The sequence below is a fragment of the Artemia franciscana genome, chromosome 12, assembly GCF_032884065.1.
Source record: "Artemia franciscana chromosome 12, ASM3288406v1, whole genome shotgun sequence".
Taxonomy (NCBI): domain Eukaryota; kingdom Metazoa; phylum Arthropoda; class Branchiopoda; order Anostraca; family Artemiidae; genus Artemia; species Artemia franciscana.
This window is the reverse complement of record NC_088874.1, coordinates 41,647,291-41,661,330: the sequence shown is the minus strand read 5'-3', so window position 1 is coordinate 41,661,330 and position 14,040 is coordinate 41,647,291. Positions and strand designations below refer to the sequence as shown.

Here is a 14,040-nt window from a genome sequence, read left to right as displayed (position 1 = left end):
GGGACCTGGGGACACTCATTGGGCACTGGCATGCACTCTTATAACTTTAGTAAAGGGGGACAGTCATAGGAGCTCTTATTGAATAAATAGTACAATATATAGTACATTCATTAATATTTTGCATTAGGTGTATCTTGAATTCCCATTTAAAATTAATGCTTTTTTGCTTCGGAAATTATCTCTAAACCTCAATATTAATGTTTTATTTAACCCAGTTCTGTTGTCAAGAATAATTGCCCAGACTAACATTCCTTGTTAGCTGTCAAATTAAAACTCAAAATTTTAACCCCTCTGATGGAGTTGTTTGATAAGAGTTAAGCACTCAGAAGTAATCTTAAACAAGACTTATTTTGAAATTATTTGTTGAATAGTGAACTAAGAACATTGATTTATATATTTTGTACAATGAAAAGTTGGATTTTTGAACTCCTTAAAGAAGAAACTAAAGGTAAGGCTTGTAAATCTTTTAGATGATGAATTTCAGTAACTAAAAACGATTTCATAAATACATTATGATAATAGAAAAACTATGATAGTCCATTCTCTCCAGTAAACTTGAAATAAAATTCTAAAGTACTTAAATCTGAAGGCATATCTTGTCTTTGTTTATTCATTATAATTCAAGCACTGGAAGAATACTAATTTTAATGTCCCATCTTCAATGCCCTTTATACAAAAAATTGTGTCAACAGAATGTGTATTTCAAGATTCCTTGCATCTGTCCTCTTAAGTAGTACGACTGTACAAATTTTTTTCCTGTCTTAATATAGACAAAGTTTCTATCTTTTGGAATAAAGGCAATGCATACCGTTGTTAATATGCAAATGAAATGGTCCATCTGTAGTGTGCTAATGGGGCTTTGGGTTTATGCAATGAGGTTTAGGGTATGATATCTAGAGCCTCAGGCGTTCCTGTTGAAGTATAGGCAAATTTTATTCCTGTTGGATCGCCTAACCCCATACTACTATCGTTCGGCCACTAAACTACGTCTTGATATTGAAAATCTTCATTTTTTTTCCTGTGCATCTTTCGCTTTTCTTCAGCTCCATGGTGATATTCCTAGGCCTCTTAGATTTATGCCTTCTTTTGTATCTGATCGGTCAAATTATCAGCTCCGTTATCTAAATATTCAAATTCTGCATATATTAACAATTAAATTGGATTTTAATCCCTTTGCATATCAATTGACATGAAACACCCTTCCCGATTCGGGTCGAGAATGCCACTCGTTTCGTACCTTCACGAGACTTGTGAAATAAATGTCCCATATGATTAATTTTTCCTTGACGTTTAGGCCTATAGTGCTATCCATTTTTTTAATTATCATTATAGTTATTGGTGTTGTGATTAATAGCAGTTCGATAAAGCTTATGTAATGAAATCTATTTCCGTATGTTGATATTTTTTCATTTTTATGAAGCAAATGCTTTACATGTTAAGTGCTTAATGCTATAAGATCTGTTTCATAATCCCCCTCCTACCGGCCATGGAATCTTTGTGGGGATTTATTATCGTGTTGTTTTCTATCTATCTAAAATTTTGCACAAATGTTTAAACGAATTAGAAATTTCTATAGTAATGAAAGAAAATCTTGCACTGCACCCCTTTGACGAAGGAAGCCCAAAAATTTGAGGTGCTATGGATATTTGATTTCTTTTAAATACATTTTAAGTCTCTCAAATTGCTTCCTCATTTTTTCATTACATAAATAATGCCGAATTTGCAACTCGTCCTTAACCCAGTTTCATAAATCAGTGATAGGTCCAAACTTTGCTTGGCAGGATCAATAGCTTATTTTCGATGGAACAACCCCCCCCCCCCCCGGTAGGTATTTTGTTGTGCATATGGTTCTTAATTTACTATGAGTCTTTATTGTAGGGCAACTCCATTGATGTAGACGCTTCTTTAGTTGTCGAGCCAAGAAAATCGAAGCGCCGATTTGCTAAAGCTCCCATTGAGGCTAGCCCACCTAAGCCGCAATCATCAAATAGAGTGAGTCTTTTTCTCCAAACTACCATGTTTTTATATAAAAGGCAAACAAACAGCATCGGTCTTATCATGAAACAAATAAATTTAAAAACGGATAAAATGTGTAATTAACGGGTAAATTTTCCAATTAACATCAGAAATTCACCCTAGATCCAAATCCAAAATTTCTTTGCATTGGAAATGAACTCTACCTTCTCCTCCCTAATGTGCAAGTGCATACCTTTAGTAGTATATGTGCACTGAATTCTCCTGTCAAAAAAAATAGAAAATTGATTGAATATATATAACTCAGGGTACATATTTGCACATTAGAGGGTGGGGATAAAGCTAGTCTTCGACGAAAATGAATGTTATGTTTAAATTAAGGATGAAATTCTTATTCAAATGGTATGTCTGTCTCATTATGGCTATTTCATTAGTAAGTTAATCGGAAAACTTACAAGTTAGGGTTACGTTCTTCGTGTAAGTTTTTGGTGTGCCATTTTGTGTAGTGCTGTGGATTAAATTGTTAGTGCAAGATTAATAATTGCGATCATTCGATAGCAGAGATTGAGTTTTACCCATAATCCGAATTACATTTAGAAATGTGTTTTACATCTTTTTTAAATTTCAAAAAGTCGTCGATTGTTGACTGAAACCTTGTTGCACTTGTTGCATGCCAGTTTTTTTCTTCGTGAAACATGATGTATGCTTATTTTTGTTCCTGAAACTTATTGCATGTATATTATTTCTTCAAGAAATTTAATCTATTATGACTTATGTCTTCGAGAAACTATTTATATTTTCATTTCTTCTTTCTGAACTTTGCATGTTGATTTTTCTCTTAGTGAAACTTGTACGCCTTTTTGTTACATGCTACTAGGTTAGGTTAACCTAGTCTAGTAGCATGTAAATAGCTAGTAGCTTGAAGTAATAATCCACATGCAGCAAGTTTCAAGAAAAAAAAATCAACATGCATCATGTTTCACGAAAGAATAAATCAATGTACAACAAGTTTCACGAAGAAAAATATCAAGATAAATTAAGTTTCACTAACTAAAATCAGCACGTGACAAGTTCCTCGAACAAAAGCGGTTTCACGAGGAGAAAAATCAATGTACAAGTTTCGAGAAGAGAAAAAGGAACATGTAACAGGTTTCATGAACAAAAAATAAAAATATTGCAAGTTTTTTGACGGTATAAATCAAGATACATTAAGTTTTTTGAAGAAATAATCCATATGCAACAAGTTTCACTAAGAAAAATGAACATGCATCATTTTTCACGAATAAAAAACCAATATGCAATAAGTTTTACAAAGAAAAAATATCATGATAAATTAAGTATTACGAAAGAGTAAAACAACATACACAAGTTTTACGAACGAAAATCAGCAAGCAACAAGTTCCATGAGCAAAACCGGTTTCACGAGTAGAAAAATCAATGTACAAGTTTCACGAATAGCAAAATCAAAATGCAAGAAGTTTCACGAAGAAGAGATAAAAACATAACAAGTTTCTTGAAGACAAAAATTCAGATACATTAAGTTTCTTGAAGAAATAATCCACATGCAACAAGTTTTACAAACGGAAATCAGCATGCATCATGTTTCACGAAGAAAAAGAACAAACAGGCATCATTTTTCATGAATAAAAAAAAATTCAAGATACATTAAGTTTCACGAAAGAATAAATCAACATACAACAAGTTTTCACGAAGAAATATATCAAGATAAATTAAGTTTCTGAACAAAAATCGGCACGTGACAAGTTCTACGAACAAAATCGGTTTCACGAGGAGAAAAATCAATGTACAAGTTTCATGATTGGAGTCAATTGCTAGGAGTCATCAGAAGAAACGCAGTTGGGAATTTTACTTTAAGTTTAAATGGTCGTTTCTAGTGTAAGCGGCTATTTTTGTTGGAAAACGTCTGAAAATGCTTTAGGTGTGATAATGCACGCAAGAAGGTGCCATATGCTAATCAGCGAGTGCCACAGACTGGGAATTACCATGGGACATTGCAATCTAACAATGAAATTGCGAGTTTCCACTATTCAAATAAAAACAATGGTCATTTTAATATATCAATTAATTTTTGTAAAAAAAATGGGTGAAAATGCTTTAGGTGTGATAATGTGCCCCACGGTGGCATACCGTGGCACAATGACATGAAGAGACATCATGTATCATGTTGAGGATGACCTGCAAAATCATGTTTTAAATATATTTTTAACTAGAAAATACCTTGAAAATGTTTTAGGAATGATGGAGGGCTGCCAGTGGGACAGCATCAGTGTGACATAGTAGTTCAAATTGACCTGGTGTATCACGGAGGGTTGGTTGCGAAAACATGAACAAATAGATTTGATGTATGATTTTTAACAAGAAAAAATCTGGAAAAATGCCTTAGGAATCCCGAGGGGATGCTGCAGGGTGCCAGAGTGGCAGTCACAGTGTGGTACGGTGTCGTGAATTGAGATCGTGTGTCATGTTTAGGATGGCTTGCAAAAATAGGAATCAAAGGATTTAAAGCAGAATTGTCTTGGGAATCATGAGGGGGTGCCAGAGGACCAGTAATAGTGTGCGACGGTGGTGTGAAGTGACATAGTGTATCACGGAGGGATGGCTTGCGAAAATATGAACCAATGGATTTAATGCAAGATTTTCGACCAGAAAATATCTGGAAAATTTATTAGGAATGATAATGATAAGGGGTGATAGAGGGGGCCAGTAATTGTGTGGCACGGTGGCGTGAATTAACATGGCGTATCACGGATTGTTGGGTTGCGAAACATGAACCTTTGCATGTAATGCATGATTTTTAACAAGAAAATATCTGGAAAATGTCTTGGGAATGATGATGGGGTGCTAGAAGGTGCCAGAGGGGTAGTTATAGTGTGGTATGGTGATGGGGATCTATATGATGTATCACAGAGGATTGGGTTTCGAAATCACGAAGTATTGGATTTGAATCATATTTTTATCTTGAAAATATCAGTACAATGTCTTAGGAATGACATTATGTATCACTGGGATATCATGGGTCATCCACCTATTGTCACAACGGCGTGAATTACTTGGACTAACATGTTCTACTGCTTAAAGCTAAGGTGGGAGGTGTTAAAGAATTTTTTGCTGGGCGGGGGAGTGAAATCTAACACCCAGTCAAAGAAATGAGGCATTTTCGTTGAGATCTCTCAGAAATAACTCTGAATATGTTTAAATTTATGTCTAATAACAACCCTTCCCCTTGGAATTGCTTTCTAGGGTGGGCCAGCCACATATTGTCACGGTGGTGTGAATATGCATAGTCTTGGTTCAAAGAAACATGGTATTTTCAGTAAGACCTCTCAGAAATGACTCTTAATATGGGTCAAATTTATCTATAATAACAAGCCTCCCCCTCTGGAATTGATTGCTATGGGTTGGGCCAGCCACATATTGCCACGGTGGCGCCAACTATGCATAGCCTTGGCTCAAAGAAACGTGGCATTTTCATTAAAACCTCTCAGAACTAACCGAATGCAATAAGGTGTTTTTGTCTTGCGGTTGCTTTTAAGTGAGCAATAGAAATCATTCATTTTCATCAAGATCTCTCAAAAACACCTTGTAATTGTGTTTAAATTTATATCTAATAACAACCCTCCTCCTCTGGAATTGCTTGCTAGGGTGGGTCAGCCATGTTGACAACGTGGCTAGAATATTGATTGAATTCATGCTAGTCCTTAAAAAACTTGAGTTCAAGTTCAACTTTCTTACTGGTTTCGAAAAGATTTAACCCCTATTTTTGGTAGATGGCCTCATGAAAATAATTTAGATTCATACTTATAATTCAATAACTTAAAATAATCCAGACTCATTCTCATATTCTTCATGAACTGGTCCTAAATGTTAATCATTGCGAATTAATGGTGTTGCTAATAAAATTGTAGCTTGTGCAGAAAACATCCACCTGGTACTGCTTCTAACATCTACCACTGCTACTCTTCTGCTACTACTTACTACGGCTTCTTAGACTCATGCAATTCAGTAATATTAAGTAGAACAACGTTCAGAACTTATGGCTATGAACCTAGTAAAGAGCGGTTCACTATTAGGAACTACCTGGTTTAATGGTTACCAGCTCTTCGTTGGAATTGTGGTTGATAATAACTTGTTAATAAACCGTGAACGATGTACAGTAGTCGAGGAACTCACCTTCAGGAACGTCGCGTTCTGTCTACGGTTGTGCAGAGTAATTAATAAGCGATGATCAAATATCATTTTCTTTTTAACCTTTCTACAGATAATATTCTTGTGTGACCATTCTTTGACCTTAGTTGGTCTTCGCTTGTGCCAGAGATCAAATGGCTGTATGTTAACGGTTGCCTGGCGATTGCCATTTTTCCTACGTTGAGGAGTTTTGTGTAAATTTCAAGATTTCTTTCGAACATATTCCAAAGATTAAAGTTTGTATGTAGTATGGTATAGGGTTGTGATTGTAAGTATGATATAGGGTTTTGAGTACTATAAAATAAATTTGGAGCCATTTTGGCGCTAAAACATCATCTGGTGTCATTTTAGTTCTCTATGGGCCAAAATTGTTGTGTAGCTTCCATGATTTGATTGTCCTTAAGATCATATTCTATTTTGGTGATGTTTTCCTTCTAAAATCAAGAAAATTTTTGTAAGCTCATAACTTCTGATGAGTAGCTTTAAACTTGTTGAATATTAAATGTTTGCAGTTTCGATAAAACCCTGTTATTTGACGTGTTAATTTTGTATAAAAAAATTAATCTTTAGTGTTACTTTTTGAACGAGTCGCTCTTTACTTACAGTTTGTTAAAGTGAACTCTTAGATCAGTACAATTTATCATGTGAATTTGAATCAACACTACAATGGTGAATTGAACATGGAAGAGCACAGGGAAATGTGTAAACAAATTTGCATATGGAGGGGAGGGGGCATGGGCCTGGATCCTTCCTCCCCTGAGTAAGGACCTGTCACCCCGGCTCAATTGCCGAGACATTACGACATTCATTAAGAACGTTTCTTCTGTGTTCATATGTATATAGGGGTTTGAGCCGTGTATACTCCTATGGTAGTGAATATTGTTACTACATGATATATTACTTCTCAATTGTATTCTTTTTTATGGTCCTATTTTGTGCTTATTTTTTAGTTTGCTTATATAGGTACTCTTCATTCATCGTAGCTTTGTGCACATTTGGTAGAGTTACGGACCGGTCAGAATTCTGTCCAGTTGCTGCTGGTTCATGTCGTTTTTATTATGTTTTTAGGCCGCTATTTTACCAGATAATTCTGATGACTCAATTATTGTACCTAAAAGAAGAGGAAGAAGAAAGGCTGTTGCACCAGAATTCCCACCAGAAGGAACTGAAGCTTTGCAAAAGCTTTTGGAAGGAAATCGGAGAAATAAAAAGAAGCAGAAAGAGGAAAAAGATGGGCGTTCAGAAAACCAAAATGAACCTAGAGTGCCTGCTGAACAAGTAAGTTATTTGGTTGTTTTTGAATTGTATTGGGTTAAACTTTATTAAACAAAAAAAACAATACACAATTTAATCATTTGACAAGTAGTCGTCCAAGGATAAATTAAGCTCTGAGGACAAACAACTACAACAATCAATATCAATAAATCAACTGAATAATTAAAAAAAATATTTACATATTTCACATATTTCCAGTACGACGTGGGGTCCGGCAAGGTGCTGTCCTCTCCCCCTCTATTTTCAAACTTTGTATATTATCTGTCCTTTCCTCTATCCCACCTACTTGCATCCTTAACTCTGTAAATATTTCTTATCTTGCCTATTCGGATGATATTCTTTTGATCAGTATAAGTGTGAATATCTTTCATTTAATAGTAATATCACTACTCCTCTAATTTGTGGATCTTTTTCTATCCCGTCGGTTTCTTCATTTCGGTGGCTGGGAATTAACTTTAGTAAAACACTAAAATCCTTACGTACTCTCGCTATTGCTGATTGCAAGAAGAAAATCCAATTAAGTTACTCTAAAATTGTTGCTAACCGAGGTAAATACAATAGAAAGTCTCTTGCTAAATTATACTCGGTTTTTACAGGTCATTCGGTTTTGTTTCTTTCTGGTATTTACCTTATTTTTCATAAAAAAGATATCAGTTCAATTCGTTCTTATTATTTCCGGTTTTCCCGTTTTCTATTGTATCTGCCTCCATGGTATAGGAATAGGAGCCTCATATCTATTTATAGTTTCCCGGATATTGGGTTGAAGCTCACGGAGCTTGCTGGCAAAATACCCCAGTCTACTTATAATTATTTGCCCGCCCACAGAGGCCTTACTCGTTTGCTTTAGTTTCTTGTTTTTTCTGTTTTGTGTAGTGTTTGTTTATTTTCTTTTATTGATACTCCGCTTTGATTTTTTCTGGCGGGTCAAAAATAAATTATTATTATATAATAGTAACAAGTAAAATAAATATCAAAAATCAGACTATGGTTCTTCATCCTCCCCTCCCAATAAATGCTTCTTTAATCTTTTCTTAACTTCCTGTAGAAGTTCTACCACCTGATACTCATCGGAAGTACATTCCAAACACTCGATTCCAAATAGTGAATCGTAAATCCTGCCCGAGTACTCTGCCTACGCTATGTGTTCAAACCAATAATGTGTAAATTTTAGTTCATCTTGGAACTTTTCAGATATCCTTCAGCTTGATTTGTTCTTTTTGGGAATGCGCGTAACAGGGAGACATGCATTTCTCAGCTTTTTGTGTGTTCAATTTTCAAAGGTACAATTTATTGGAGCCATATTTAAGCAAAGCTCTGCAAGCTAAATACTTAATAATGTATCTGAGCAGAGATACCTTGTACGCAGGGAATGACTTCATTTAAGCAGTTTGAATGACAAAATAGATAACTCATTTTCACGGATCTCTTTTTGCTTAACCTACCTTGGGCCCTCCTTTGCCATGACTGGCACCCAATGCATCCTTGAAGAGCCGCCAGTCATCCCGGTTGTGTAGTACTGCTCCGACATCTTCCCATTTGGGTCGGCTCGTCGTGTTAATGTTGGACGGGTCCCATTGATAAATGGGACGTAAGGTGTACTATGGTCGACCGCTTCTTCGGATACTTTGAGTTTGCCATTCTGGGATCTGTCTAGGGACAGATTATACACGGATTATGTGCCCATGGTGGCACCACCTTTGCTGCTGACTGATGTCTGTAACCATGAGTTTGTCTGAGGTAGAACGGACAATCTGGTTTGTAATGTCATCTTTCAGTTGATATTCAGGATCCTTGGAATGTGGTTATTTTCAAGGGAAGAATCTGTCTTTCTTATTGCTATTAATTTCCTGCACTCACTGCTGCTGAAAAGTGCAGAAAAGGCATAGCCTCTATTTCAGCATCACAGAATACCCTTTGAATCGCCTCACTGGCTTTAGTCAGTTAAAAGTTCCCCTGACTTTTGTTATGAGCTGCACTTCCCGCTCGCTTGACCATGAAATTTTTATTGAGTTGTCGAAGTACCTGATCTCTACATCCTGCTCGACAGGTGAAGTTTATTCTTTCTGAGAATGAGGATACAGCGGAGATGCACATTTTTGACCTTTTATGTCTTTCATACTAAATATTGTCACATATTTTTGTAATTACCAGTTTCTTTCTCTTTACGCAATTTAATGTCTTTTCAATCTTTTTAAAGATATTTGATTATTGTGTCAAGTCCAAGTTGAATCAAGATGATTGCTACTAAGCTTCAAACTTTTGGTTTGCTTTTTTAATGTTTTTAAATTGTTGTAATCTCTTGTCAAAATACATAAAAATATTTTTGCAATTACCAGTTTTTTGCTCTTTAAGCAATTTAATGTAAACTTCCATGTATGAAAATCATTGCAATGACAACATCATTGCAATACTGATGTATTTTAAAATGACGTCATCAACATTTTTTTTTCAAAATCAAGGCTCTTAATGAATAAATACTAGAAGTAAATGTTACAGTGCGAAAGAACATGGCTTGAAGGCTTTTTTGCATGGTAAAGAATATGGTCAACTCGTCAGGAGAGAAAATGACATTAGTTGCTCTATTATATCCAGTGGAGAAGTAAAGAGGAAGTCTATTCTAGTGCCACCAGGCCGTATCCAGGGGGTTACCAGGTTCGACCTCCCCCCCCCCAAAGAAAACGCTTCTCCAACTTGCAAATTTGTCGAAAAAATGTCCTAATCTTTCTCTAGGCTGTTAGAGAAAGTTCATAGATGGGTAGTTTTTAGCACCCCCCCCCCCTTTTAAACTATTTTTTTTGGTAAAACCCTTTCCGAAGGAGAATCCTGGATACGGCCCTGAGTACCACCAGCAACAACTCTGGCTCAACCATATTAGAACTTTATAGCAAACAAAAACACAAAGAAATTGGCTTTGTATCCATTATAATAATATAAATTATCTAAAAACTATGCCAGTATAGACTTTCATAGCGGCCTCATTGGGTGAACATGACGGGTGACACAACAAGCATTGTATATCCAATTGTCATTCCAAATATGCTTTTCTATCTTTTTCATATTTTTTTTCTTATGTCGCCTATCTGAACGCCGCTTTAAGCATTATTCACATTGATAAGAGGAATAAGAAAAATGAAGCTTGGTTCTATTTTCTCGTATGCATCACGAATCCGAATGCTTAATTGATGGCGTCAAAGTGTCAAGAAAGATATGGAAGTCAAAATGAACAAAATATTAGCTTTACGTGGCTGTTTTATTATATTCGGATGTAATGAGGTAACATTGCTTATCTCACCAGTGTGAACCATGCATTACATTTACTTAAAAAACTAAAGTTCAATCTTCGTTCACAGATTTTGGCGCCAGGCTCTGGAATCTGGACCAATGAAGATCGGTCATTTTTGGACAGATTGACAGATCCGTCAACAGATGACTGGTCGTCATTGGTCTGGCATCCGGAATCCGGCTCCAGAATCTGGAAGACCAAACTTAAACCATAAAAACTTCGTCTAAACATTTGCCATAGCACTATGGAAAATAGCACAGTTTAATATCCCACTACTTCGAAAAAAAAAACGTCTGAAAAAAAGTCCTTATTTTAATGAGGAGTCATGACATCTTTATTACTTTTAGTAGATAAGGTTGTCAAACTTAGCATCTTCTAAGCGGTTTCTTATTGCAGTCAATCCATCTCCTGCAACAGAAAATAGGCGATCAATAGGTGCAGATGATGATAGAGGGGCGTTAAATTGCTTAAACAGTTTTCCAACTTTCGTGTAGTCTTCCAGAGAATCGAGGGTCTCTCTCTTGTCTTGAAGAAGTTCGAAGAATTCAGCTTTGAGACTAGTGTCTATATTTACTTCTTTATCACTGACACTATCATCACTTCCGTAAACGAAAATAGATCTTGTAGTGTCCCCTCTTCCATGCTTTCTTCATTTCCTTCATCATCCATTAGGAGTCTTTTCCTTTCAGAAACCTATTTTTCTGCTTCCTCCTTCTATTTGACAAATGCCTGATGCGCGTGAGGGTAGACATGCTACAAAAAAAAACAATTTTTTAAATACAAAAATGGAAGTCATTGCAGATGCATTGAAATAGCTTAGGCTTATGTTGGAATTCAAAGAATATGAAGATCAGAGGATTTAAGATGGTAATGAAAAAAAATTGGACCAAGTATGATTAGCCCTACAGTTTGCTCAAACAGTTAAAAATATGATGGTAGTAACTCATCTAAAGCCTCTTGCACGTATTCATATTTTCATCAAGCTATTGAAAGATTTGGCATGAGTTTTAGTTTTCATGATTTAGGTGCCTGGTAACTAAAATTTCAATTTAGTGCCTCGGGCCTAAGAGCAAAGAAAATTTTCTTAAACCTAAGGCCTAAGACGAGCGGCGTGAATACAGAAGAAGCCTGGTAGTGGGGGGGAGGGGCAAATTTTCAAAACTTTTGCAACGTGTAGTCAAAGCTGTCGCTATCCCCTTTCCTTTGGGAGAGGGCTGCAAGAATATGAGACAACATCAAAATCAGGCCAACTATATTATATTAAAAAAATTGTTTAAAGTGGTGAAAGTTATCTGTTAAGGGACGAGTGAACGGTTTGAAAACACTCTGAAATTATTGTAATATAAAAATATATTATTAAAAAATGTAACATTCTCGTTTATTCCTTTTAAACAATTATTTCAGAGAAGGTAAAACTCAAAGATAAACATTATGCAGGAAGAGAGGGGGGCAACTGCTTCCTTGCCCCACAGCAATTTCGTGCCTGCCTGAGAGAAACAAGAGAATGTTCTACATGTTGATATGAATCATAGCTCACAGTTTGTTTGGCAACATAACAGGCAGCTAACTGCAGTAATTTATTTATTCTTTTGTTTAAGATGGTAATTAGCTGAAAAATGATGGAACTAATATAAGTAACTATCTGCTTTGTCCCTAGTGTGATTGAGCTCCAAAGCCTCGCCAAGGCTCACCTCTTTCTGTCTAACTGTCAGCAACTGTGCTTCTGAAGTTTAAACGCAGTTGTGCATAATTACTGGACAGTTAAGGCTGTTGAAAGATCCTGGTAATTAGATAATAATTACCAAACAAAAACCTATTTTCGGACGACTGATGTGTCTTATAATTCGACCTTGAGATGCTTGAGAAAGTTTGTAGCGACCTTAAGAGATCCTTTGATAGTCTTGTTTGGGCAATTCTTACATGTTGCCAAGATCAAACCTTACTAATGTTCCAAATTGATGATCTTAAAAAACTTCCCATCAAGAATCGAGGGGATGTGTTGACCTTTCAGATTATCCATATTCAATTTTGCCCTGTGACTGTTGAGCCTGCAAAGTAAAAAAAAAATATTATTTTAAAAATTTAATTTACTTACTTGTAAATCTAGTCGAATACATTTGCCACCACTGACTGACTTTGAGAGTCATTATATTTAATATTTTGTTTAAAGGTGGAGCAGGACCACCCAAACTGGGTTGAGCTCAGCCTTTAAAGGCCTATTGCCTTTGCACCCCTAGAACTACAAACTTCAGAAGGAGCTTCTCTGCACCCTTACCCGCTGCAGTAATGTCAGTATGGACAGTTGGGGTCTGGTTGGGCTCCTTTTTAAGTTGTGCATTATTTTAGAAGATTGAGTTAAATTGAGTAAAAATTCCATATATAAGTGGACTTTCTAGGCTGATAAATAAAACTTCAATACAGTTAGGTCTCTTACATTTCATGTCATTCGGATCACACACGGTGTGTTTTTAGGTCTAATGCCATGTCCTACATCGAGCTAAAAACGGTTTATAAGCACAAATTTAGCATAGAATTCGAATATAAAAAGTATGCTTAAAAATTTCGGGAAAAGGAACTAAGAGAACAAACCTGAAAACAAGGAGGAAGGAAAATGTCGAACCAAGCAGCTCAAAAATAGCCTTACAGTCGTAAAAGTATCCTTATTTTTCTAAGGTGGCACTCAGACGGACACTTCAGTGACATACCAGTAGTATCCCTGTAGGCACTTTAAGGATGCCCATAGCCCCTACTTCTTACTCCATAGTCGCTACTTCTTCCTGATTTAAGATGACGAAGATTTTTAACGGCGATCCCCCAGGGTAAGATGCAGGTGCATGTTACGTAATAGGGAATATTTCCTAAGAGATGCAGGTGCTTATTGCGTAATAGGGGATACTTTCTAAGAGATGCTGGTGCTAATTACTTAAAACCTAATGATGTTGGGTAAAAACCTTCAGGGGCCGCCAACTCAGGATTTCTTTGATTGTTACATAATAGGGAATGTTTATCTGTGTTAACGATGACGCAATCTTGTGTGACATGATAGATTTATTTGGGGTGACGTAATCTCAAGTGACTCGGTAGATTTCTTGGGAATGACATAATGACAGCACACTCATGGGATGTTACGTAATGACGGTGCATATGTGGGTGCTACGTAATGGCGGAGGCAGACATGGGATGTTACGTTATGAAAACGCACACGTGGGGTGTTTTGTAATGACGACGCATGATGTTATGTAATGGTGGCGCGCACGTAAGATGTTATGTATTGGTAGTGCACATGTGAGTGTTATGTAATG

At 36.2% G+C, this 14,040-nt stretch overlaps 1 protein-coding gene across 3 annotated transcripts in view; it reads left to right on the top strand.

Moving 5' to 3' along the window:
• The window catches only part of LOC136034140 (titin homolog), a 166,138-nt gene that overhangs the window by 40,060 nt on the left and 112,038 nt on the right, over positions 1-14,040 (top strand). For all 3 annotated transcript variants that reach the window (XM_065715318.1, XM_065715316.1, XM_065715317.1), the window contains exons 5-6: positions 1,879-1,992; positions 7,249-7,458. In XM_065715318.1, the coding sequence (XP_065571390.1) occupies positions 1,879-1,992; positions 7,249-7,458 (324 nt within the window). The remainder of the gene's footprint in view (positions 1-1,878; positions 1,993-7,248; positions 7,459-14,040) is intronic.